Source organism: Solanum verrucosum, unplaced genomic scaffold (genome assembly GCF_900185275.1).
Source record: "Solanum verrucosum unplaced genomic scaffold, falcon-dt-bn FXZP01000235.1, whole genome shotgun sequence".
In the NCBI taxonomy this organism is placed as follows: domain Eukaryota; kingdom Viridiplantae; phylum Streptophyta; class Magnoliopsida; order Solanales; family Solanaceae; genus Solanum; species Solanum verrucosum.
Window position 1 is genome coordinate 3,673,469 of NW_026019948.1, and position 25,080 is coordinate 3,698,548.

At 31.9% G+C, this 25,080-nt stretch overlaps 2 protein-coding genes across 3 annotated transcripts; one reads left to right on the forward strand and one right to left on the reverse strand.

Annotated features, from left to right (window-relative positions):
* Positions 1 to 3,623: 3,623 nt before the first annotated feature.
* LOC125813575 (chlorophyllase-2-like) lies at positions 3,624 to 5,511 on the reverse strand. 2 transcript variants are annotated; one of them, XM_049493052.1, is made up of 3 exons: positions 5,265 to 5,511; positions 4,333 to 4,663; positions 3,624 to 4,040 (listed from the first exon to the last, which is right to left on the reverse strand). In XM_049493052.1, the coding sequence occupies exons 1-3, from the start codon at positions 5,484 to 5,486 to the stop codon at positions 3,733 to 3,735; spliced, it is 861 nt and encodes a 286-aa protein (XP_049349009.1). In that variant the 5' UTR covers positions 5,487 to 5,511; the 3' UTR covers positions 3,624 to 3,732. The 2 variants fall into 2 exon arrangements, with proteins under 2 accessions (XP_049349009.1, XP_049349008.1); XM_049493051.1 differs by having other exon boundaries at positions 4,333 to 4,681.
* Positions 5,512 to 21,675: 16,164 nt separating this feature from the next.
* LOC125813569 (protein LIFEGUARD 2) lies at positions 21,676 to 24,712 on the forward strand. The gene is made up of 4 exons (XM_049493044.1): positions 21,676 to 21,996; positions 22,081 to 22,194; positions 24,056 to 24,213; positions 24,311 to 24,712. The coding sequence occupies exons 1-4, from the start codon at positions 21,747 to 21,749 to the stop codon at positions 24,515 to 24,517; spliced, it is 729 nt and encodes a 242-aa protein (XP_049349001.1). The 5' UTR covers positions 21,676 to 21,746; the 3' UTR covers positions 24,518 to 24,712.
* The last annotated feature ends 368 nt before the right edge of the window (positions 24,713 to 25,080 follow it).

Sequence of the window (25,080 nt, forward strand, 5' to 3'; positions counted from 1 at the left end):
TGTTGAATCTCAAATCAACACAAACTTGTTTAGCAACTTCATCTCATAATTCTCTATATGTCGCATATTCTTTAATCACAATTGCTTCTTTAGTGTAATCAACGTAGCAATTATCTTCGTTCCACCTCCCAGAATGCATGACTAGCAAACTAATGCTTCCCATGACTACATTAACAAAACACAAAATTGTATCCAATAATCAATTGCATCCTAAAGTAGTAACTAATTACATAAATGTAATGTGCGCTCAAACATCAATAGCTTCAAAAAGAAAAAATATAGAACACACACTCAATACATAATGATCTGTATTTACATACAACTATTTCAACTTTAATTATATCCAGAATTTACTACAAGGCAATAAATATTGGTATACAATTCTTAATTCATTGTTGCATTTTAATCACTAGTTTAACTTACTGGTATACAAAATAGTGTCTGTATTTAAAAAAAAAGAACAAATTCCAAACTAAAAAAACATACAATTTCATCGAGGAACTGATGGGATACGAAAATCTCTAATTGTTACTATTTACATTAAACATAATGGAATACTAAATATTGTATGCATTCAAATAAAAAGAAAACAAATACAAAACTAAAAAGAATCAAAAACTTTTCAATCGTTCTGCATCATAAATTGGATACAAAACATCCAAAAAAAAACTAAAAATATCAAACCATACAAAGATTTCACCGATCCAAAATAATCAACAAAATCACAACGACCTGATATACGAATATATTATCCAAACAAATAAAATAATCAACCAAAACAAAAATACCTAATGTCGAAAATTTTCGAATTCAATGAAACTGACGAAATTATAGTCGTGGATTTGAAAACATCTGTTTCAAGAATATGCCGAATTCAACTCGAAGAAGCTATGAAGATTATCAATTGAATGATTCGGAAGAAAAAACTATTTTTTGCCAATTTTTTTTTGGAATTCTAAAGAACAGAGGGCAAAAAAACTCTCCAAAAAAAGGAGAAAAAATGACTACATCTGCTCTTTCAAAACGTAACTGATTTATATTTTAAATCGTTTTTTCCTTTTTTGAATTTTTTTGTTTCATGTTTTTTCTATTCTGTTATTAAGTATTTGTATTCTTTCAAAGTAATCCAAAATAAAATAAATACATAACTCATCTTTTAACAAACTGAAATATTGTCATTTTTAATAAATAATGAAACTATTGCTAAAGAGTCCCTCTAGAAAAGAAAGGTCCACTCATTGTGCTTTCCATTCTTTTTCTTGTGTCACCTAATATGTAGACAATTTGCTCTTTGGTTGCATCTACATTTGGGCCCAAACTAACCCACTCTGCAACTCCCTCAATTGAAAATAGAAAAAAGAAAGAGAAATTTTTGTATATAGCAAGAGTTTCGACTAAAAACATAATACATAAACGTGCTCTGTAACTATATATTAGCTGACAACTATACTCTTTAACACTGAGTGTGCACAAGTAAATACTTAAACAATTAGAAAATAGAAAAAAGATATAATACAAACTGACCCACTCCGCAACTCCCTCAATTGAAAATAGAAAAAAAAGATTTTTTTTTTATATAGCTAGAGTTTCGACTAAAAACATAATTCTGTAACGTGATTTTAGCTGACAACTATACTCTTTAACACTGAGTGTGCACAAGTAAATACTTAAACAAATTGAACAAATAGACACATGCGTCCTATATGACAATTCACATCCTATGTGACATCATATGTATATTATGTCACATAGAACGTGTGTATCTACTTATTCAATTTTATACAAATTTAAGTATATACTTGTGCACATCCAAAGCTGAAAGACATAGATACAAGGTGAAGCCAAGTTAAAGTGTTTTATGTCATTATGAAATATTGTGATAGTTTATACATTTATATAATATAACAATAGTTTATTTTTAAATATAGCGAAATACATTAGATTTGTGCGTAAGTGAAATACACATTGACAATACATTGTATTTTTATTATATGGCACTTGTATTTTATGAAATGCACTCGTATGATCATTATAAACTATCCCAATCTCTATTAAAAATCACTCATATTATTCTATTTTATGAACTACATTTATAATTCAGATTTGAAATAAAGAGATAGGTTTAAATGTAGTTCAGATTTGAAATAAAGAGATAGGTATATTAAACGTATTTTCTACTAGCTCAATCTCTCTCTATGTATCATAATTATTTTCAAATATCACTATTTCAGATAAATATAGAGGCTATATTTGTAATGTCCCATAATTTTTCTAAAAAAGAGATAAGAAATGAGGGCATGTGCCTCCACTTTCACATGAGCCATAATTTGCCTTCAGCTATACCCGATTATAATTTTTTTTTTAAAATAGATAGAATATTTATTGGGTCAATTTTTTTTACCCAAAATAATTAAATTATTATTCATTATGTAAAATGGTCATTCGATCCTATTTATTGCCGGCAAAGTGCATTTTTCAATTTTTATTTTAAGCTTAAATCATTTCTGTGACGGAATATCAATGATAATCCTTCAAACAGTATGGAATATATATATATATATATTGTTTTTTAAAAATATTTTTAAAATAAAAATTTGATTTTTGGTGCACCGAAGTTATGAGACTCTTACACCGAACACTGAATCAAACTTTTGAAAAAATAACACCGACACCAAATCGAATAATCGAAGAACCAAAACCGAAAAACCAAATTAATTCGATTTAATTTGATTTTTTTATTTTTCGATATATATGTCCACCCCTAATTTCAAATTGATGGGGCTCCGTATAGTAAAAACGACATTGCATCGTGTTTGTAGGCATGACATTGACTATTAGGGAATATTTGCAAAACAGGAAAAAAATTATACACACAAAATAAAGTCATGTTTGAAGATTGAAACATGTCTAGTTGGTTATCTTTTTTTAAAAAAATAATAAAAATGGGGTAGGAGAAGGGGAAATGTGGAGGAGTTTATAATGTGTGGAATCGAATCCTCACCAACAAGATGAGGATTCAGATAGCCAATCAACTGATCTACTAAAACTCTCCAATTTCAAATTTAGACCAAAGAATAAATCTTTCATTGGTTATGATCTATGAATTATGATGGTGGTATCTGAGAACATTTACCATTATCCCATTGCAACATATTTGTATGTAGTAGTTCCTCACGAAACTTTTAACGTTGCTACATCTAAAGACGTTGCCCGTAACTCTTATCAATTATTACATAGATTATTATTTTTAAGTTATCATATCAAATTCGTTATAAAAAGTTACAAATTGATGCATGTCAACTCCTAATAATATAAACCTTTTTTACACATTAACATATAATTTGCATGAACTCTTCATTTTCGATGTTGCATTCATATTGAATTCTCTAAAAATACACTACTTTCAGTTTGGAGAATCTAACATACGCTTACCGATAATTTTAAAAAAGTTCAAACAAGATTGATAAATTAGCATCAAATATACTTGATACTCATGCCATAAAAAATAAAAATAAAAAAGAGCTATATATGACTCAAAATTAGAAGAAAGAAAGAGACATTTTTATTTGAGTTTTTCGAAACAAACAAATTTATTCCTGAAACATAGTGCACATACATTAATGATTAATGTGGTCTAATAAGAGGACCACATTTTAGAATAAGATTGTAAGAAATGCAAACATCCACATACTTAAAAAGATCTTTTGAATACAATTCTAATTAATTAATTAATTAATCCTTGATAGATATAACTGGATCAAGAGTAATAGGAGCAAGATTAGGTGATTTAACAATATCATTTAAATCATCAATTTGACCTTCCAAATAAGCCTTAAGAAATGCTACCACAATTCCTCCAACGGCTCTTATCATACTGTCCTTAGATCCTTTTCCACTTTTCATCAGAATTCTGATTAAAATTGCCATTATTCCTTCAGCTTCCAGCATATCTGCATGACCGTAATCCTTGGCCAAGAAATAATAACAAGGGGGCTTACTCTCGTTGAAAAACTCCGCATGATTAACTCCATTTGGCGCACCTATATTATGATCGAAATAATAAAGTGTCATGTAGATGCTAATAAAACAAATCTTGAATGTGATTTAGTCAATACAGTTATGAACAGTCTATTAGCTCCTCTCTAAACGAAACTCCCTAGTCAGGAGCAGAGTCGGGTAGACCAAGGGGTTCATCTAATTACTATTTTAAGTCAATTCTTCTTACTTTTTCATGTTTTGAATTATTTAGTAAAAAATGTAACTCTGACACTATCTCATAACCATAAAAAGACTTACAAACACGATTATGATAAGAAAATCAAGACAAACAACCTGACGGGAGCAAACAACATGTTGATTGATTTGACAAGCCAGCACCAACAACAGCAACAGGGATTGATTGATTGAAAATACGAGGGATGTATTCGAGAACATAGGGAGGACGTAGACAGGACGGGGAGGCTCCTGCTACTGGGTCAATTCCAAGGAGTGCTGAGAATTTTAGAGGCATTGAGCTGTCAAAAGCTACGGCGAATGCCATATTACCGCCTTTGCTGTGACCGGAGATCGCCACTTTCTCGAGGTCCGGTTGAACTTTCTCCGGCAGTACGGATTCGAGGTTGTTGATTAACCATTCTGCTATTTTCCTTACGCTTTTCACTTCCTGGTTTATAAGAGAAATCTGCTAACATGTAACAAATAAATTTGAGTGACAGAGTCACGATTTTTACTAACCAAAATTAAAATATATAATAAAAACTAGTAGTAAAAGCTAAGACAGGCATAAATAAATAGCGACAATGAAGATTCATATAGCAAACAACACAAATTTTACTAGTTTAACACCTAAATACGTGCCTTCCTGTAAAATTTTGAAATTATCATTTGTGCAAAATTTCATCTACTAGATACATGTATCTAGCGTTGTAGGTCAGAATTAGGTGAAATTTGTTTTAGATACATATACTCTAACTCTCTCTCTATGTATCTGAGATGCATGTATCTAGTGTGATTCACTTTTATTTAGGATACTCTAACTCTCCCGCTCTCTCGCTCGCCTCTCTTCCTATGTATTTGTGTTTCAAAGTGTATCTTATAGCAAACATACATGTATCTAGGTGTATTTGACTTGAAATTTGGTATGAAATTATTAATTAGTGAGACAATATGGTAGGAATAATGTTTATGTAATTATAAATAGTTTTTCGTATAACCAACACTAAATATGTTAAAAGCATATATGATGAAGTTGTGGTAAGTGGTACCTGAGGAGCAACAATGATACATCGATGGGAAGAAATGTGTTGAAGGAGGGATTTGTACCAGCTGGGTTGGAGCATGAAGCCATGGAAAAAGAGTAAAACTGGATGGGATCCTTTCGTTGTTGGTGAAAAAACTAACAATGAACATGGCAATGAAGAAGAGCTCTTAACATTGATAGTGTTAATTGTCTCATTACCTATTTCGAAAATTGATGATGCTCCCATCTTTATGTTTCTCTCTATGCTTGCTTTGCCATACACCATTGATTTATATATTAGTAATTGCACTCACACCTTGGACATGCGTAGACTCTATCCTCTTAAAACGTCACTTGTAAAATTATACTGAATATATTATTGTTATTACACTAACACCTTGCGCAATTAATCAATGAGCTTACATGGACCACCTAGCTAACTTATTCGAGGGGGGGATAGGTAAACGTCACCCTACCCCTTTTGTTTTATTGTTATTGCACTAACACCTTGGGCAATTAAGTAATGATGAGCTCACATGTATCATCTACTCTCTCTGTAACAAGGGTATTTTTGAACTATTTTATTAATTGGAGGACATATTTGAGTTAAAAACATAGCAATAAGGGTAAATTTGCTAAAAAACGCAATAAATAATAAAACTAACTTATTTTAAATAATTTAATTGTCGTTTTGGTTTGAATACAAGTTATGCTAAGAATAATTATGTCAGGATAAGTTATGTTGAAATTAATTTTTTATTAATTTCTAATAATAAGTTATTTCTTTTTAAAAATACCCTTCACCTTATTTTTTTATTTTTATTTTATTTTTATATTTTTATTTTCTTTGTAAGCTTTAGTTATTCATTATTAAATATATAGTTAAACTGGATGGATACCTAGATATTTTTTTCCATGGAAATTATGAGGTCGCAAAAATTGAACTTTCATCCTTATTTTTTCTTTTCCATAGAGAAAAAACAAAACGTTTTTTTTGCTTTATTAACGTTAGCAATGTGGAAGTTGTCCCAGTAGTAATTCTACTTTGTCGACATTAATTTATTTTGGTTTGTAATATAAAAAATATCTATTAAAAATTGTGTATTTTGATTTCTTTTTTATGCTTTATTTATATTGTATTAGTTATAGTGGTCATGTCCTTTCGCGATTGGTGGTCCATGTCCTTTTTTATTATATATATATATGCTTTGTTTATATCATTTTTAATTTAAGATTACAAGATTTAATTTATTTTTTTTACTTTGTTAAATTTTATGTCAAATTAAAATAAGACAAATAAATTAAAACAGTGAAAGTATATATATAATTTGAATAGAAAAATGAAAGATTTATGAGAGGTATGTGTTGAGACGGATTTAGAATTTTAAAAGTAGTGGATTCTCATTGTTATATTTGAAGTGGCTGAAAGTCTCAGATGTTATACTTTTAATGGAGCTCTCTATTTATCTTCAAAAAATGATAAGAAAAATGTCTCTAACGTAGGGGCGGATTTATGTTGATGGAAGGGGTGTCATGTGACACGGCTTCATCGGAAATTTTACTAAAATACATATATTTTAAAAAAGAAAATAGTAAATCGATAAAAGAAATTAAAAGGACACTGCTTGTATGAAATTTCTCTCAGCACCGGTGGTTAAAGCATCTTATTCATGTATAAAAATTGTTCATGTTCATCGTCATTCGATATCTCGAATCTCCACATTATGTTAGTATTTTTGTTTTGTTATTCTTTTTTTTTTAATTATTTGCTTGAAGTTTTATTTTTATTTGTTCATAATAATTAATTTATTTTATTCTATTTGATTGTCACAAATTTTATTCTTGAGCCATTCTTATTCTTTAAATGGTGACGTCGCTTAAAAAAAATAGTGTCTACGTACGCCACTGCTTTAACGAATCGTAAATGATTTGAAAAAGACCTTCCTCCCACTTATCATATAAAAAATGTCCAAAACGTTTTTTTAAAGTATAAGGATGATCCTTTTTAATAGCAAAATGACATGGCAATATTTTGATAATTCATTTTATTAAACAAATAGCTTCATCTTATTGGTTCATATAGATTTTTAAACCCAATCCAACAACCTTACCGTTCGAGCTTTGTCCTTTTTTTTATTGATCGTTGTCTTCATTTTAGAGATTTTAAACTGGTGATTGGTGGTCCATGTCCCTTTTTTGTTATATGCTTTGTTCATACTATATTAATTATAATCATCTAATTTTTGTTTCAAAGTTCTGAATAATAAACCTAAATATAAGGTTAAAGACCTGATAATTGACTTGAAATATGAATTAGTGAGTCAAAGCTGAAGAGAGTTTTGAACAAATAAAATGATAATTAAGTTGATGATTACAACAAGTTGAAAGTACAGAAAAAATTATTGTGGTTGAGGCACAATCAACAATAGTTGTGTAAGGGCATCCTTTCCTTTTGCAAGTGTTTTTGTGGGCCATTTTCTTGTTGTCACACACTCTCTCTTTCACTTCCATTTTCTCAAAATTTAGTCTTTTCTTTATCTGCATTTTTTTTCCTTTGCAAAACCCTTTTTCTATTTTATCTTTGCACCCTTTTTTAATCAATGTTTCTATAGTTTTTTTTAAGTCCTACCTCTTTGTGCAAAAAAATATATTCATACTACTATTATTTTATGCTTTCACAAAGTTATTTGGTTGACTCTTTTTTTTTATTAATTCTTGTAACACACAAGAGAAAAAATAAATCTATAAAAGTTTCGTTTCACATTTTAAAACGCTTAACATAAAAAAAAATAAAAAGAAAATCTTGAACAAGAAACACAAAAAATTAATATTAGCAATAATTATTGGATACATGCCACAGAAGTAGAGAATTTAACAAATATGAAAAAGAAAAGATAATTGAGTACTTGATATCATTAATACATTATTATTAATATAAAGCATTCAAATACATTAAGTGGTTATAGAATAAACAAAAATAAAACATATTTGATAATTAAGAATTGGGTGGTTAAAATTGAAAATTTCAAAAAATAAATTAATGACTAAAATTTAAATAATTAAAATTAAATTGTGGATTTAAATGTAATAAATAATACCGATTGAATTTTAGTATCTCAATTGGTTGATTATATGAATTTTTACTTTTTTGTGAGAGTTCAATTTATTTATTTTAGTTTCACTATCTTCAATCTCTTCGAATTTATTTTTAAAAAAAATTAATTTAATTTCATCTGACATATTACTTTAATTTTCCATCAAATATATATATATATATATATATATATCCGTGGGTGAGTTCTAAAGTTTCTTTTTATTAAAATAAAATTACAATAAGAGTTGACAAGCAAAAAAAGAAAATGCAAGTAAGAAAGAAAAGTAAAAGAAAAGATTAAAATTGAAAGAGAAAAAGTAAGGAAATGAAACAAGTACAATATGGGCCCCACAATATACAAATGGCAGCCCAAAAAGGCCTCACACAACTGACACTATGTGCGCCTCACACATAATAAAAATTTTCGAAAGTATACACACAAAAATTGAGGAGGAGTAATCCACATTGATTTAAGGAAAAAAAGATAAATATACCCCTGAACTTTCGTAAATGATATCTAAATACCCTTCATTATACTTTTAGAACGCTGATCCCCCTACCGTCTAATTTTTGAAGTGTAGGAACACGTGTCACGATCTTAACAACCTGTCAAAAATTTATTTAATTTTTATTTCCAATTAAATAATCCACCCAAATAAATCCCATTTTCCCATTATTCTTTAGTTCCAGCGACCATACTCCCCAAGAACTAGTTACCCAACACCACTGCCACAACTCCATCTTCTCCGACGAAGCTCCATGTACAAAACCACCTCTAATTGCTATCGAACTCAACCTCTCTTGCTCTATTGACGCTCCAGTGAAATCAGTGAGGCAGCGACCCTTCATCCACCATGAAACCTGACCACCACTCACCCATCTCTCCCTCAGTACTGCTGCTCCAATAATTCCGGCGAATCGAACCAGCGACCTTCGAATGGATTTATAATCACAAAACTCAATAACTTTTTTAGATGACTGAAATTTTGAAAAATGAAAATTGTAGGGCTGAAAGCCAAGAAAAATAGATCTGTAAAAATCGAAAATCAACAAAGAACCCGAGGAGAAGTTGTTTGGTCCAGGAACCGTGTCATCCCCACAACTCTGTGCCTATTCCCTCTGCAACCACTATCAATATTCTTTTCCTATTTGAATGAAGACCCCTCACCTCTAGCTTGGGTCTCCAAATTTCTACCTCTCTATATAATAGTTCACAGAAACCCTAACTGCTCATGTTATCTCCTGGTCATGAGAACATGAACACTTGCATTGTTTCATCAAAATCAATTACTACACACTGGACTGTGCGCTTTCTATATATCTACCACTTCATGTTCCACCATTAGTTGGGTCTTAATTATTTGGGTGGGTCTTAAATATTTGGGTGGGTTTTTAATTATCCGGGTCGGATTATTTAATTGGAAATAAAAATTAAATAATTTTTTGATAGGTTGTTAAGATCGTGACGCGTGTCCCTCCATTAGTCCAAAGGGTATAGACGCTCCAAAAATTAGACGGTAGGGGCATCAACATTCTAAAAATATAATGAGGGGTATTAGATACCATTTACAAAAATTAGTGGATATATTTATCCTTTTTTCCTTGATTTGATCGCGATTTCAAGCTTCGAAACAAGGCTGGAAAGGAGGTTTAAGACTTTTTATAGAATTAGACAGTACCTTTTTAAAGGTAAAAGTAAATAAATTATTAATGTGGGTGGCGAGGAGACATACTCAAGTAATCATTTCTATCCGCTGACCACTTGCTTGTGTAATACTCCCTCTATTTCGTATTAGTTGAATTTTTAGACGCCAAATGCAAGAATTTTATAGTGGACAACTACTTCATAAAGTTCTTCACTCATGGCTTGAAGATATTAGGGTGAAGGTTAGAAAAATTTACTACTACTATTTTAAGTTATGTAATACTTATAGTTGATGTGACCATGTGTTAGTTTTTGGGAAAATTGTATGAAATAGCAAATTATTAATTCAAATTAAATGTTATAGTCATAGTTTATTTTATTTGTAATTTGCAGCAAATATCTCATTTTTTTGCCATCTGGTTCGGTATACAATTAGCCATTTTCGGTATACAATTACCCATTCGGTATACAAATGTATAAAATGTGTTTGTGTTTGTATAAAGCGAGAGAAAAGTGTATCTACAAATAAAAATACATATGTTTTCGTTCTATACGCTTATAATTATACAAATACAGATCTTATTATACAAATTACAATGTATAAATGAATTTATACAAAACTGAACAATTTGTATAAAATTGGATGTATCTAGCGAATTATACAAATCAAAAGCTCCATAGCAAACATAAAATTTTCTATGGTGTGCAATTATGCAAACTATAGCTATAACATACAAATATGATTTTTATGTTTGCTATATGTAAAAGTTGCTCTAGTTTTTTTAGATTTATGTTTTATGTTCTTTTAAATTTCTGAACAACAAGTGTTTAAACCTACTGAAAAAAGTCGTTAACTTGAGTCATAATAAGTGTTTTAAACTACTGAAAAAAGTGTTTTGTTATTTGACCACACTTTAGTTTATAAAATTCTGCTAAATATAGTTAATGTATCTTATGATTTTGATTTTACTATAGTTCTCTTGGAATGCTTATAAATTATAATGATTTATTTTTTCATTTGACCATGCTTTAGCTTTTACTATAAACCAAAAATCTGTGCTAGTTAATAATAATAGTCAGACATTCTTTTGAGCTTTTATACCACTAAGCAACGATAATAACGAAGTTCATTACAAAAAGAGAGTACCTACGCTTTTAAAATAAAATAAAATTATATGATTAACTTAAAGTAAAGTTGATTTTACAAAAATAAGCTACTATCATCATATGAAACCAACAAAATAATCAAAACTATTAACCCAAAGAAGGGAAAGTTACCCAACTAATTAGCAAACATATACTAATTAATTATTTAACATAGCTATAATTTGAGTAATTTACTCCTCACCACAAATCTTTATCCGTATTTACGTAAGCCACGTTCATTTTTGTATAATTCTGTTTCCACACTTATTTAAAGTTATACTATCTCTTTCTCCATAATATTTTTATTTCTCCATAATTCACTTGAGCACAATCAGATTTTAAAATTTGAAAAATTTCTTCTTTCCCTCTCAAATATGCAGCCAAGATTTCAATGCAACTTTTGGCTGTTTAAAATATATATATTTTTATTTCTTATTGCGGTTTCAATCTTCTAATATTTTTATTTGTATTAGTGTATCACAATGATTTCTTTTGATTTTTCAATTATCTCCTTTAATACAATTAGAATCATGGATGAACAAAGTCCTTCCAAGAGAATCACTCGAGGTATACAAACGAAGCATCCAAAAAATCTGGGATGATTTTCCATTTTTATCTTTGGGTCTAACTCTAAATTTTTCAAGAAATTACAGGATCTCTAGCTAAATCTTGAGTTAATCAAAGTATTGGAATGACCCACTGAAGATGCAACAACTTATGCATATTTTTAATTCCAAAAACAAAAACAAAAAAGGAGATCAAGAACAGAAAAACATATACTATATATAAAGTCATTTTATGACATGTTTATTTAGAAAGTTAAATTTATCTTTCTTTGTTTAGCAGAACCGCAGAAGTCATATTTGACAAGAAATACTAATCAAATACAATAACCAACGATTTGTGGGATTGTTTTCCTTTCTAATAACCTAAATTACTGTCTCATTAATTAAGTTAAGAGTCTAATTTGTATAAAAGTAAATTTCTTGCATTGAGATATACAATAGGTACTGAAACAATAAATACGCTACGTAATTATGCTAATTGTATCTAAGAAGACTCGTTATATTTCAACTCCTAGCTATTTTTAAAATTTTCCCAAAAAAATATGTTCTTGATGCTTTGACATTAAACTAGCTTCATATGCTACCAAAGCTTTCACCATGCGTCTTGATTTTTGTGTCCCAATTATTTTGTGTTACACGTGATCTCTCGCATTCAAACAAGCTTTTTGTTGTACCAAATATGCCCCAAGTCTAAAACTCAATTCTAGCAGCTCCTCTTCTTTGGATAGTATCTTATTAATTGCAATCTCTCGACGCATCAAAAGACATCAACTTCATAAATCAAATTATTAATTTATATTGTACCAAATCATCACCTATTGAAATAGATTCAATGAGATGATAAACTATATCGAAATCGAAAGACGATGTGGCCATATCATTTCCTTAAAATGTAGGATAAATGGAGAAGTAAAATCCACTAAAGTTGGACCAATCTTTTACCAAATCATTTTCTACAAGAGTAGGATCAATAAATAAACACTATCTTTGTATATCCAAACCATACTAATTCCATCCATCCATCCATCCATCATTATTCTCTCAAAAAAATGAGCACCAGGCACTACTACCACACATGTAATGCTTAATTTCACACTCCATCTAGCACCATTGCTAGGGACAGTTCTATGTAGACCGGAAGGGGTGCCACGTCACCCAGACAACTTGACTCATGAAATTATGATATACATGTATATTTATACAAATGAGTCTTGTGGAACCAATGGTTAAAGCTCAAGTTTAACGCCTTTAAGGATACAAGTTCAAGCCTTGGGTGTATTTTCTCTATCGAAGCTTTCGTATCCTGAATCCGACTTTATTTAGCCAAATATGCAGTAATTGGTTCCCTTCCTAGTCTTAAAAAAATGTAGTAAATAGGTCCTAAACATTTGGTGCTCTTCTCTTCATAACTCAAAATCATACCAACAGGTGCTTTTAGTAGACCCAACTAAAATAACTCAAATTCTATATCAAAGAATTGACACCAATTTTGGCTAAAAATGGCCTGATTCTTCATGTTGGTGACAAATCATAAACTTCTCCTCACAGCTTTGATACGCAAATTCGAACATTGAATCTTGTCAAGATATGAAAAGATAGCAAGAAATTGATTTAGAGAAAATTATATTTTCTGTATGTTTGACATCACTGTACAGATGCATATATAGACAACTCACGAAATACGTGAACAACAAACTGCGTAAAAATAATGGAGAACGTGACTGACCAACTATGAAACGTGTTCTACTTTATCTAACAAACTAAGTGTCCTACTTTGTTTAAAAAACTAAAAGATAATTACAAGGAATAAAATAAATATATATGACTAATCTTCCAGAAGCTTTTTTTTCCAGACAAGAAACACACATAGCAAACCTCTGTCTTCTTCGTTGTTACTGTTTCACCATTATCTACACCAACACCCCCCCTCAAGTTAGATGGGAAGGAAAACACACCCAATTTCCCCAGAAGGTTACTGTGAAGAGGCCCTGTTAAGGGCTTGGTGAATAAATCGGCTAATTGAGACAAAGATAGAGTGAATGAGAGTGAAATTAAACTAGCAAGAAATTGTTGTCGGACGAAATGGCAATCAAGCTCCACATACTTGGTTCGCTCATAAAAACCGGGATTCTTGGCAATATGTATAGCAGCTTTGCTATCCGAGTGAAGGGGAACCAACAAAGCTATATGAATCGAAAGATCAGTGAATAATTGTACTAACCAAGTCAACTCGGCAACAACTCTCCTCATGGACCGATACTCAGCTTCAGCGGAGCTGAAAGAGATATAAGTCTTCTTCTTTGACTTCCAGGAGATAGGAGAAGCACCAAGAGCTATGCAAAATCAACTTACAAACTTTCGTTAAGTGGGGCAATCCCCCCAATACGAATCACAGAAAGCTATCAATTCAAAGGATGGTGATGAAGACATGAGTAATCCCAGACATGGTACTTCAACAAGTAGCGAAGGACACCAAGAGCAACATTCAAATGAGGTTCCTTTGGATCTTGCATATATTGGCTCAAATGTTGTACTATAAAGGCAAGATCTGGGCGTGTAAGTGTGAGATAATTTAACTTTCTGAGTAGACGGCGATACAAAGTTGGGTTTTTGATTAGATCACCCGAATTAACAAGCAATTTTGATGTGGGTTCAAGAGGGGAAGATACTGCAGTAAGGCCGAGAATATCAAATTCTGCCAGCAAATCCAAAGTGAACTTGCGTTGACTGAGAATTAGACCCCGCTGCTCGCGAAGAACCTCCATACCAAGGAAATAGTGCAAGTTTCCCAAGTCTTTAATTTTGAACTCTTGATTCAGGAAGACTTTAAGACCATTCATCTCTTCGATGTCATTTTCCGTTAACAAGATATTGTCTACATAGATAGCCACAATACATATAGAAGAATCTGTTTTCTTAAAAAACAGGGAATAGTCATTTAACGAATGAGCAAAACCTTTGAAATTTAAGGCAGAAGTCAATTTGGCATACCATTGCCGAGATGCCTGTCGAAGCCCGTAAAGGGATTTCTTCAGCCTACAAACATGATTTGAGGAATGAGAAGTAAGTCAGACTAGAAATTTCATATACACCTCCTCATCTAAATCTCTATGTAAAAATGCATTATCCACATCTAGTTAAAATAATTCCCAATTCTTTTTTATTGCTACAAACAAGATATACCTAATTTTTGTCATTTTAACCACCGGTTAAAATGTTTCATTGAAACTTATTCCCTCTCTTTGTATATCACCTCTAATTACCAATCGAGCTTTGAGTCTTTCCACGCTTCCATCTGAATGTTGTTTGATTTTATACACCCATTTATAGGATAATGCCTTTCTCCTATGAGGTAACTCCACAACCTCCCAAGTTTTGTTTAATTCAAGCGCTGCAATTTCATTAGCCATGGCATTTTGCCAACCTGGGTGTATCATAGCTTGAGTGTAGCTAGTAGGTTTTTGGAGGTTTGAGAGGGAATTTATGAATGCTTGACTTGTGGAAGACAAGCTGGAAAAAGAAAATCGAGGAGGAGTAACAGAGGAAAGAAAACAAGAACTGGTGACATTGGTGAGTTGCAAAGCATTGCATATATAATCCTTTAGATAACTAAGTGTTTTATGAGGCCTAGAAGATTTTCTTAGAATATTATCTATGACCATGGGAGAAACTGAAGGTGAGGGAATGTTTGCAGGAATAATATGGAGAAGACGGAAATTCAAAGACACCAGGATGATGATCATCAGGAAAACCAGACTTACTGATAGGTGAAATGGGAATAGAATTGTCCTCAGTGGACAGATTATGAGGAACTAAAGTAGGCACAGGATCCCTAGGACCAATAATATGATCCTTAGATAGAAAAAATTCAATACATTCACCAAGTTTAGTAAAGGCAAAAGAAAGTATGTTTTCATGAAATATCACATCTCTTGAAACAAAAATTTTCTTGGTTTGAAGACTAAGTAACTTAAAACCTTTCTTTCCACGAGGATATCCTAAAAAACACATATGACACAACTCTAGGTTCAAACTTTGCCCTATGAATCGAAAGAGTGGAAGCAAAACACAAACAACCAAAACACTTAAGACTTTGATAATTTGGTTTAGACTTAAAAAGAATCTCATAAGGTGTTTTGTATTTGAGAACTTTGGAAGAAAACCTATTAATCAAATATGTTGCTATTAAAAGACAATCACCCCAATACTTAATAGGTAAATGCGATTGAAAAAGAAATGCTCTAAACGTTTCTAATTGATGCCTATGTTTCCTTTCCACTACTCCATTTTGTTGTGGAGTGGAAATACAAGTTGTTTGGTGAATGATTCCTTGAGACGACAAAAATTCAGATTGCAGTTTTTCAATCCCTAATTCAAAAGTATTATTTGATCTTATTTTCTGGACTTTAGTGCGAAACTACATCTCTATCCTGATTACGAAAGATTTTTAAGTACTATAAAAGCATTTGATTTAGAAGATAGTAAGAAAGTCCATGTTCCTCTACTAAAATCATCTACTATAGTGAGAAAATATCTGAAATTGTCATGAGTAGGATTCTTGTAAGGTCCCCAAGTATCTACATGAATTAATTCAAAAATAGATTTTGTAGAAATAGAATTAAAGGGAAAAGGGAGTTTGGATTGTCTAGCCATTGGACAAATAATACATGGAGATTGAAAATTTGCATAATCAGATACTGGAAAAGTTAAAATTTTTCTCATATTGATTAAAGGCATATGACCGAGTCTATAATGCCATAGCTTATTTTCTACATTTGAAACATGAACATTGAAGCAAAAATTTAAAATAGGAACAGGATTGGCAACACAGTGCCTTCTTGGAATTAAAACTTGACTAGAAATAAAACTATCCCTAAAAGCTGCAGCTTTAGACTTCGATTTTAGAATGTAGAGTCCACCTTTTTTTCCACCAATTTCCAGTGGCTGCTTCATTGAAGGATCCTGTAGAAAGCAAGAATAATGAGTGAAGAGAACATGTCGATTAAGTTGTTTACACAACTTGTGGACATACATAAGAATGAATTTAAAAGATGGAATATAGAGAACATTATGCAAGATCAAAATTTGCAGAAGAGTAACAGAACCATAATGTGTGACCTTAACTTTGTGAGAATTGGGAAGTGTCACCATGATTGGATTTCCTAATGACTTAAAATTGGAAAGAAAATGCTTGTTAAAATTCATATGTTCAGATGCACCACTGTCCAATATCCAAGAATTGGTGTCTATTTTAACCAAAAATGCATAAGAATTGAAAAACCTTTTCATTCCAGCACAATTGGCACTCGTGGTAGCTTCGACATTGTTATCATTTTGCTATCCCATTTTGAATTGTTGAAGTAATTGCAAAAGTTCTCCTATGTTCTCCTGAGTTAGAGTTTTTCCATTTGAGAACCCATTACCCCCTTGATCAACCTCATCCACAACGTGGCAAGCATTGTTGGCCAGAGTTTGGAATTTCCTTTGCTTTGTGATCTTGAATTTGGAGGAAATCTATGAATCATGTAGCATTTGTCAATGCTATGATCTGGCTTTCTGCAATAGGCACATGTACTTGAATTCTTCTTTGATTCAACAGATCCCTTTGGTGGTTTGAAACTAGGATAGTTTCTATTTCCTCCTGATTGATTTGTTATGATAAAAGATGCAAAATCCTCTGGATAGACAGGAGGAGAAATATTGATTTCTCATTACTTTTCATCTTGGATAACCAAGGAATAAGCATGTCCAATAGAGGGTAAATGGGATGACAACAAAATATTTCTCCTAACACCAATAAAAGATTCATTCAGCCCCATCAGGAATTGTAACAACCTTTCATCTTGATGGGCTTTCAGAAGTTTTACCTTAGCACCACAGTCGCACATACAAATACAAACAGAAAACATGTTTAACGCATCTAGTTCATCCCATAGACTCTTCATTTTAGTGAAATAGTCTGATATACTAGAGTTACCTTGCACCACAACATTTAGTTCCTTTTGTAACTGGAACAATTTTGCACCATTCGTCTGACCAAATCTATCTTCTAGGTCGCCCTAGAGTTCTTTGGCACTTTGGGAGTAAAACACTGATTCAACTATCTCTTTAGATAAAAAGTTAAGAAGCCACGAAAGAACCATGTCATTGCAGCGTGACCATGACTTTTGAAGAACCAAATCTGCAATTGGAATCGCCAGTGAACCATCAGTGAACCCAAGTTTGTTTTTGGCAGAGAGCGCAATTATAACAGGCCTTCTCCATTCACCATAGTTTTTCCCATCAAATACTGTGGAAATGAGATTCATCCTTGGATAATTAGAGGGATGAATATAGTAGGTATGAGTTGAATCGATGACATTATTTCCAGCAGAAAGAGTGGCTGGAGTGCTTTCAATAATTGGATCAGAAGTAGAAGGCGTGGGTGCCATTGCCGAGAAGATGAAGAAAATAGAAAATGAAACAAGGATTTTAGACAAATTCTAAACTTGCTCTGATACCATGAAAAGATAGCAAGAAATTGATTTAGAGAAAATTATCTTTTCTGTATGTTTGACATCACTGTACAGATGTGTATAAATACAACTCACTAAATATGTGAACAACAAATTGCGTAAAGATAATGGAGAACGTGACTGACCAACTATAAAACGTGTCCTACTTTATCTAACAAGCTAAGTGTCCTACTTTGTTTAAAAAACTAAAAGATAATTACAAGGAATAAAATAAATATATATGACTAATCTTTCAGAAGCTTTTTTTTTCAGACAAGAAACACACCTAGCAAACCTCTGTCTTCTTCGTCATTACTGTTTCACCATTATTTACACCAACAAGATATCAGATACGTTTGTCCATGCTTGGCCTCTCTGTATATGACTAATATAGAATCTCACATATATGCTCAAATGCAAGATTCGTAAGATGATCAACTAGCATGTTACATAGCATTATCTTGCATGTGCAAAATGGACGAGATCAATGTCAATATGTTCCATGGAATTTACAAGATACCATCTAAAATCTTTTTTCAATTCGATTATGTTGTAGACAATGTGCAATTTCCTCATTCATAGCAGTCGCTTCAACCACCATCTGTCCAAGATTTGAAGACTTCGAGCAATAAAATAAGGTTGATTTCTAGCTGGATTTGAACTCTGATCTCGCATATGGTACATTTTCCTTGTACCAGTGGCATAAGGACATTCATGTACTTCTTATGAGGGCATTGTTAATCATATCTTAGTTTTTCCCAGTTTTTTAAGATATATATATATATATATATATATATATATATATATGATTTTTTTCGAAGTTAACAGGTGCATGTGGAGCCCACACATAGGTGCGCCTCTGATTTTAATGTCCTTGTGCATATTTTATGTATTTTTAATATTAAAATGTTATTTCGTAGGTTTTAGAAGATGGATTGACCTTTCTTAATTTGAAACTCTAGTCATTTCTTCAACGATATTTCTGTAGCAATTGTGGTTATGAATTTTCAGTTTATAATAGAGGTAGTATGGGATCTATATTCCAAGTAATCACTCATTTAATAATGCTGTCGATTAAAATTTACCTTTTGGAGCAAAAATTATTCTTAGATTTTAAATCTATAAAGATTTAAACTCTATGAATCACTTTTTGAAATTCTAGCAATTTTTCAATCCTTCTAATTCCAACATCGTTTATTGAAGTTATTCAATATTTTGTCCAAAACTTTTTCAATATCTATAGAGTAAAATAGTGAGTAATATTTTTTAATTAGCAAGCTTTAAAAATGAGAAGAAATGATTTTCTAACCCTTTTCGAATAATAATTGACTCCTCTTTGTTCACATATGTAAAGACTCAAGTCCTATGTACAATAATAACCACTTTTTAACTATATTAATAAGACTAAAGTTCAATGATAATTTTCAAAAGTAAATGTAACAATTAAAATGGTAAATGCCCCAAACAAATATATAGAAATATCGAAAGTAAGATTTTGGATTAATAGAAAAAAGAAGGGAGATGAGAAAATACAAGACGCTTCGGAAGGGAGATGAGGAGATCCAGACTTTCACACAACAATACGCATAACCTCTCTTTCTAACTTCTCTTCCTTTTAAAGTAATTGCTAATTGCGCTTGAATCCCAAATCAACCTTTCTGGCTCAATAATTGATTCTGTGATGTCAAAGTTCATGTCAGACTAGAATTGGTTCATAACAATACTTCCGTCCCCAATAAGACCTCAAGTAAGGGTGGGCATGGTATGATATATACCGATTTGTCATACCATATTGAAATTTTTAATACCGTGATTTTGATATTATGGTATTTGGTATACATTTTAATTTTTTTTTGGTATTCGATACGGTATATGATATTTAGGAATAATATATCAAAATAGTGAATACCATACCGAAGTATATGGTTACATAAATAACATATATATATATGTAATACTAACAAATTTGCAACCTAATATTAGTATAAACTAATGTATTTGACTTGTAATTGATTAACAAAATAATTTGTTTGTACTTTATTTTGCATATATATTTCTACATGTGTAATGTGTTAGTATGATACAATTGAGACTTTTTTTTAATTATTGAAGTCATAATACTCTGTTATACAAGTATATATTAGTCAAAGTTAAACAAATTATGGTTATAGATTTACCATACCGTAGAATACCGAAACCGAACTTTAATATACTGAACTATACCAAATTAAATTGGTATGATAATGATATAATATTTTAAAAACCAAATACCAAAATTACGATATCAAAACTTTCATACCGTACCGTACCGTATCATATCATACCCACCCCTGAAGGTTCAAGGCAACAACAATGACAAACAATATCACACTTCTCAACAATTATCTCAGATATTAATAGGATGTCATTGTACTCTAACAATTTCCTTGACGGCATTTCCGTAGCAATCGGAGTTAAAGAATTTTCAGTTTATAATGGGGTAAGTTATATGAGATCTATAGTCAGAGAGAAAAACACCCATTTGATTGAACACACTATCAATTAAAATTTACCTTTTATTAGTATATACTTTTGGGGGCAAAAATCATTCCTAGATTTTAAATTTATAAAGATTTAAACTCTATGAATCAATCTTTGAAATAGTAGCAATTTTTTAAACCAGTTGAATCATTCATTGGATTCCACACCCGTCAATCATTCTAATTTTAATACTCCCTCCGTCCCTATTTAGTTGTTCACTTTAGAAATGACACACATATTAAAGCAACAATAATTAGCATAGTGAAGTTACAATTTTGCCCTTATTAATTATGATTCCAAAATAAATTTATTCAAGATAACTAATCAATGTTGGGGTAAGTTTAAATTTTCAAGAAGTTTAAATGAGGGTAGAATAGGAAATTTTTTTTTGTCCTTTCTTGATTTGTCAAAATGGACAAGTAAATAGAGACATCTAAAAGAGGAAATATGGACAAGTAAATAGGGACGGAGGGAGTATCGTTTATTGAAGTTATTCTATATTTTGGTCCCAAAGCTTTTTCTCTATCTATTATTTATTGAGTAAAATAGTGAGTATTTTCTCCGTTCCATGCATAAATTTTTTATCAAACTTAAATTGTTTGACTCTCGAAAAATGAAAAGTATCACATAAATTGAGACATAAGGAGTAATATTTTTTAATTAGCGAGCGTAAAAAACGATTTTCTAGCCCTTTTTGGATGACTATTAACTCTCTTTGTCCACATATATACTGTTTTGGAGATGTCCTAGCTTTTGCCTTCGTAAGAAAGCAAAGATGAGTCGAGAGAAGTCTAGAATATGTTTAAATCAAAGAAACATGTAGATGATTTATTTTCTTACACGCGTGGCTCGACGAATCACGAACTTTCCACTGAACCCGTCCTTTCTCTTCCTTCAACGAATACGGGTCGGGTCGTAATTTCAATTGCAAATTATATAAAGGGGCAGTTCTTTTTACCCAAATTTCCTCACGCACAAGTAAACCTTACGAACGTACAATCGGTGTGAGAAATAGTTTGTTCAAGTTCAATAATTTTGAGAGATGTGGAACCAGGCTTACCGGAAAGATGACGTGGAGTCCGGCACTGCGCCGTTGTATCCGGCGATGTTGGAAAGTCCTGAACTCCGGTGGTCTTTTATTCGAAAAGTGTACTCGATTATTTCTATTCAGTTGCTTCTGACTATTGCGGTCGCCTCTGTCGTCGTCACCGTTCATCCGATTTCACACTTCTTTGCAGCAACAAATGCAGGCTTAGCACTTTATATTGTACTCATCATCACACCATTTATCAGTAAGTTAATGATTCTAATCGTGGATCTAATTAGGGTATTTTTCTTCTTGAGTGTTTTTTTAATTGATTGTGTTGTTGTTGCAGCGTTATGCCCGTTGTATTACTATCACCAGAAACATCCGGTTAACTACTTGCTTCTTGGACTGTTCACGGTTTCTCTTGCCTTTACTATCGGATTGACTTGCGCATTCACCAGCGGTAAGCATCTTCAGTTTGATTGTTTTCTATTGTTTTTCTGTTTTAGGATCGATGACATTGCGTGCGTTTTATGTCTTAGTGCATTTATCTTTACAATATTCTTCTCTTGTGGTGATGTGTTAATACAAATCTCCGTGATCAAGTATTATGGCGGTTAGTCTCATATAACTATTTGAAGTTGCCATTGTCAATTAGGGGTGTCGAAATTAATTTGTAAAACTAACCATAGATGAACAGACTGTTATATAGAAACGTTGAATCAAGTTCAATAAAATTGCTATATAGGTACTATACGAATACAAATATATTTCTACACACACATAGAGCTTAAAAATTTGAAGGTTTTTGGTGCCATACCTCTTTGAGTGCAGAGGTCACTATCAGAAAATGGTAAATATCCAACAGACATCAAAATTTGGCTCATCATAAGGAATTTTCGATGGGAAATCCATCAGAAACGTTATCGACGTGCCAAATTTTTGACAGATTCTATTAGAGAAGTTAGTGATTTTTGGTTAGAATCGTCTACGTTAGCCTAAACCTCCAATAGAGCAAACAGTTGGTTGGTTTTGATCAACTTTTAAAAAATGATATAATACTAACTGTGATAGCTTGACGCAAAACAAAGGTTTGACCCGACTTATAAATCACAGAATGAAAGAACACAGATGTTCCAGTTTCATTATTAAGAGATAATGGCATCACCCCAAGCATAACGGGGAGAGATGAACTTTTATGTTTCAAGGAAGAAGGAATGGTTAATTTTATTTATGAAGTCTTAAACATATATGAGACAAAAAGTCTAGAATCCATTAAAATAACAAAGAGACAAACAACAACTAATGAAGAATAGCTCGTCAAGAGGAAAAGAATAATGAACCACAGAGAATTGAAGCAGCAAAACATAAAGTTGCCAGTCTTTTGAACTCCCACCATTTGGGAGGAATTTTAAACCTCTGCCATGGGCGCCTTCGGAGTATTTGTCATTGCTGGTGGTACTTAACATATTTATGATATTTCTCAGATATATACAAGAAGTTTCAACCAAAGCTTGCAGGTGCCATGGCATCCCCTGGGGCCTTAGTAAATTCTCTCCTATGTAGAACTAGATATAGTCGTGACTTGTGATTTATAACACAAACTGCCTAGTATTAGTTCTTAGTTTTTAGAAGCTGGGTTTCATGAAGAACATGATATCACGACATGAACCAATAGTCTGAAATAATGTATATGATGATTGTCAGGTTGTTGCGTGTGTAGAAAATAATCAAGATACTACTAATACCATCTTGTCTTCTTTCTCAAAGATGGATATTCCCAAGTATAAGTAAATTTTGGTGACCTTCTTTAGTGAAGTTATTTTACATATGAAATGGAATGTTCAATGAACCAAGTTGATACCGTGGATAAATTGATACAATTGAGATTGCTTATTTAGAACATTCATCTTGATTGTACCCATGAAAGATTCTTTTGTATTTTGTTAAGGCAATTGAAAGATTGTTACAAGTTCATTTTCCAGATAATCAACCTGTCTATCAACTTATAATAGTACTTGATTACGTAAACTTCTGATTGTAATCAATGGTGAATGAGCTGTATCCGCTCTTCACTTGAAAGGATAACTCATCATTGAAATGAGTTCACTTATAATAGTACTGATTACATGAAATCTCTGCTCAATCTTAATGGATTTACAAACTGAATAAACATAGGTCCCCTTACAGATCTGAGAGGCCAATTGTTGTCACTTGCCAGTGCCGATGCGTATCATCTACTATTGCCCTGGAAAAATAACACATTCTTGCAAATAGTAATTGAAAACATATTAGTATGTAAGTGTTCTACTGGTGTTTTTCAGGCAAAGTAATTCTGGAGGCAGTCATACTGACTACAGCGGTGGTGATTAGTCTGACATTATACACCTTCTGGGCGGCTAAAAGAGGCCAAGATTTCAACTTCCTGGGACCTTTCTTGTTTGGTGCTCTTATTGTTCTTCTGTTGTTTTCCTTCATCCAGGTTTGTAAATTTATTATTTCTTATTCTGCACGTCAGGTTCATCTTTATCACTCTTTAATTTAACAAATAATCTGATTTCTTTCCTTGTTTATGGCAGATTCTTTTCCCTCTGGGTAAGATCTCAGTGATGATCTATGGCTGTCTTGCGTCAATCATATTCTGTGGATACATTGTCTATGATACAGACAATCTAATCAAGCGCTACACTTACGATGAGTACATCTGGGCTGCTATATCCTTGTATCTTGACGTTATCAATTTGTTCCTCGCTCTATTGTCCATCTTCAGGGCTGCGGACAGTTGAAGAGTTAAAAGAGAGGAATAGCTATACTAATTTCTCTCTTCACGTGTATGTGTATGCTGATCATTCGTTCTCTTTCCCTAGTTTCCCCCCTCTTTTGTTATGGATGGTTTGCTTATTGATAATTGTATAGACCGTTTTCTTAGTTAGAAAAACTAGAACTGTATCGATTTTGGCAAATGATTGGGTTTCCCTCTTCTATGAGTCCCATTCTCCTGTTCTGTTGTTTGAATGGTTGGTTGGAAAAGGTCCATAACTCAATAATCATACACGTCCACTGGTCAGGATCAATCACTCTGGTGGGGTTCGTTTTCGATCTATGCTCAATTTCTTACTAACCAAGTAATTATTTACTCAAACAAATGAGTGGTTCGTCTTTGACGTATGCCTAGTTTCTTACTAATCAAGTAATTATTTATTTGGTCAAACGAATGAGTGGCTCGTTATCCCCAATTTCTTATCAGCTAAGTAATTATTTGCCCAAACAATTGAGCGATTCGTCTTATTTATGTCAAATTTCTTACCAATCAAGTAATTACTTAGTCGAGTGAATTTTTTCGATTCTT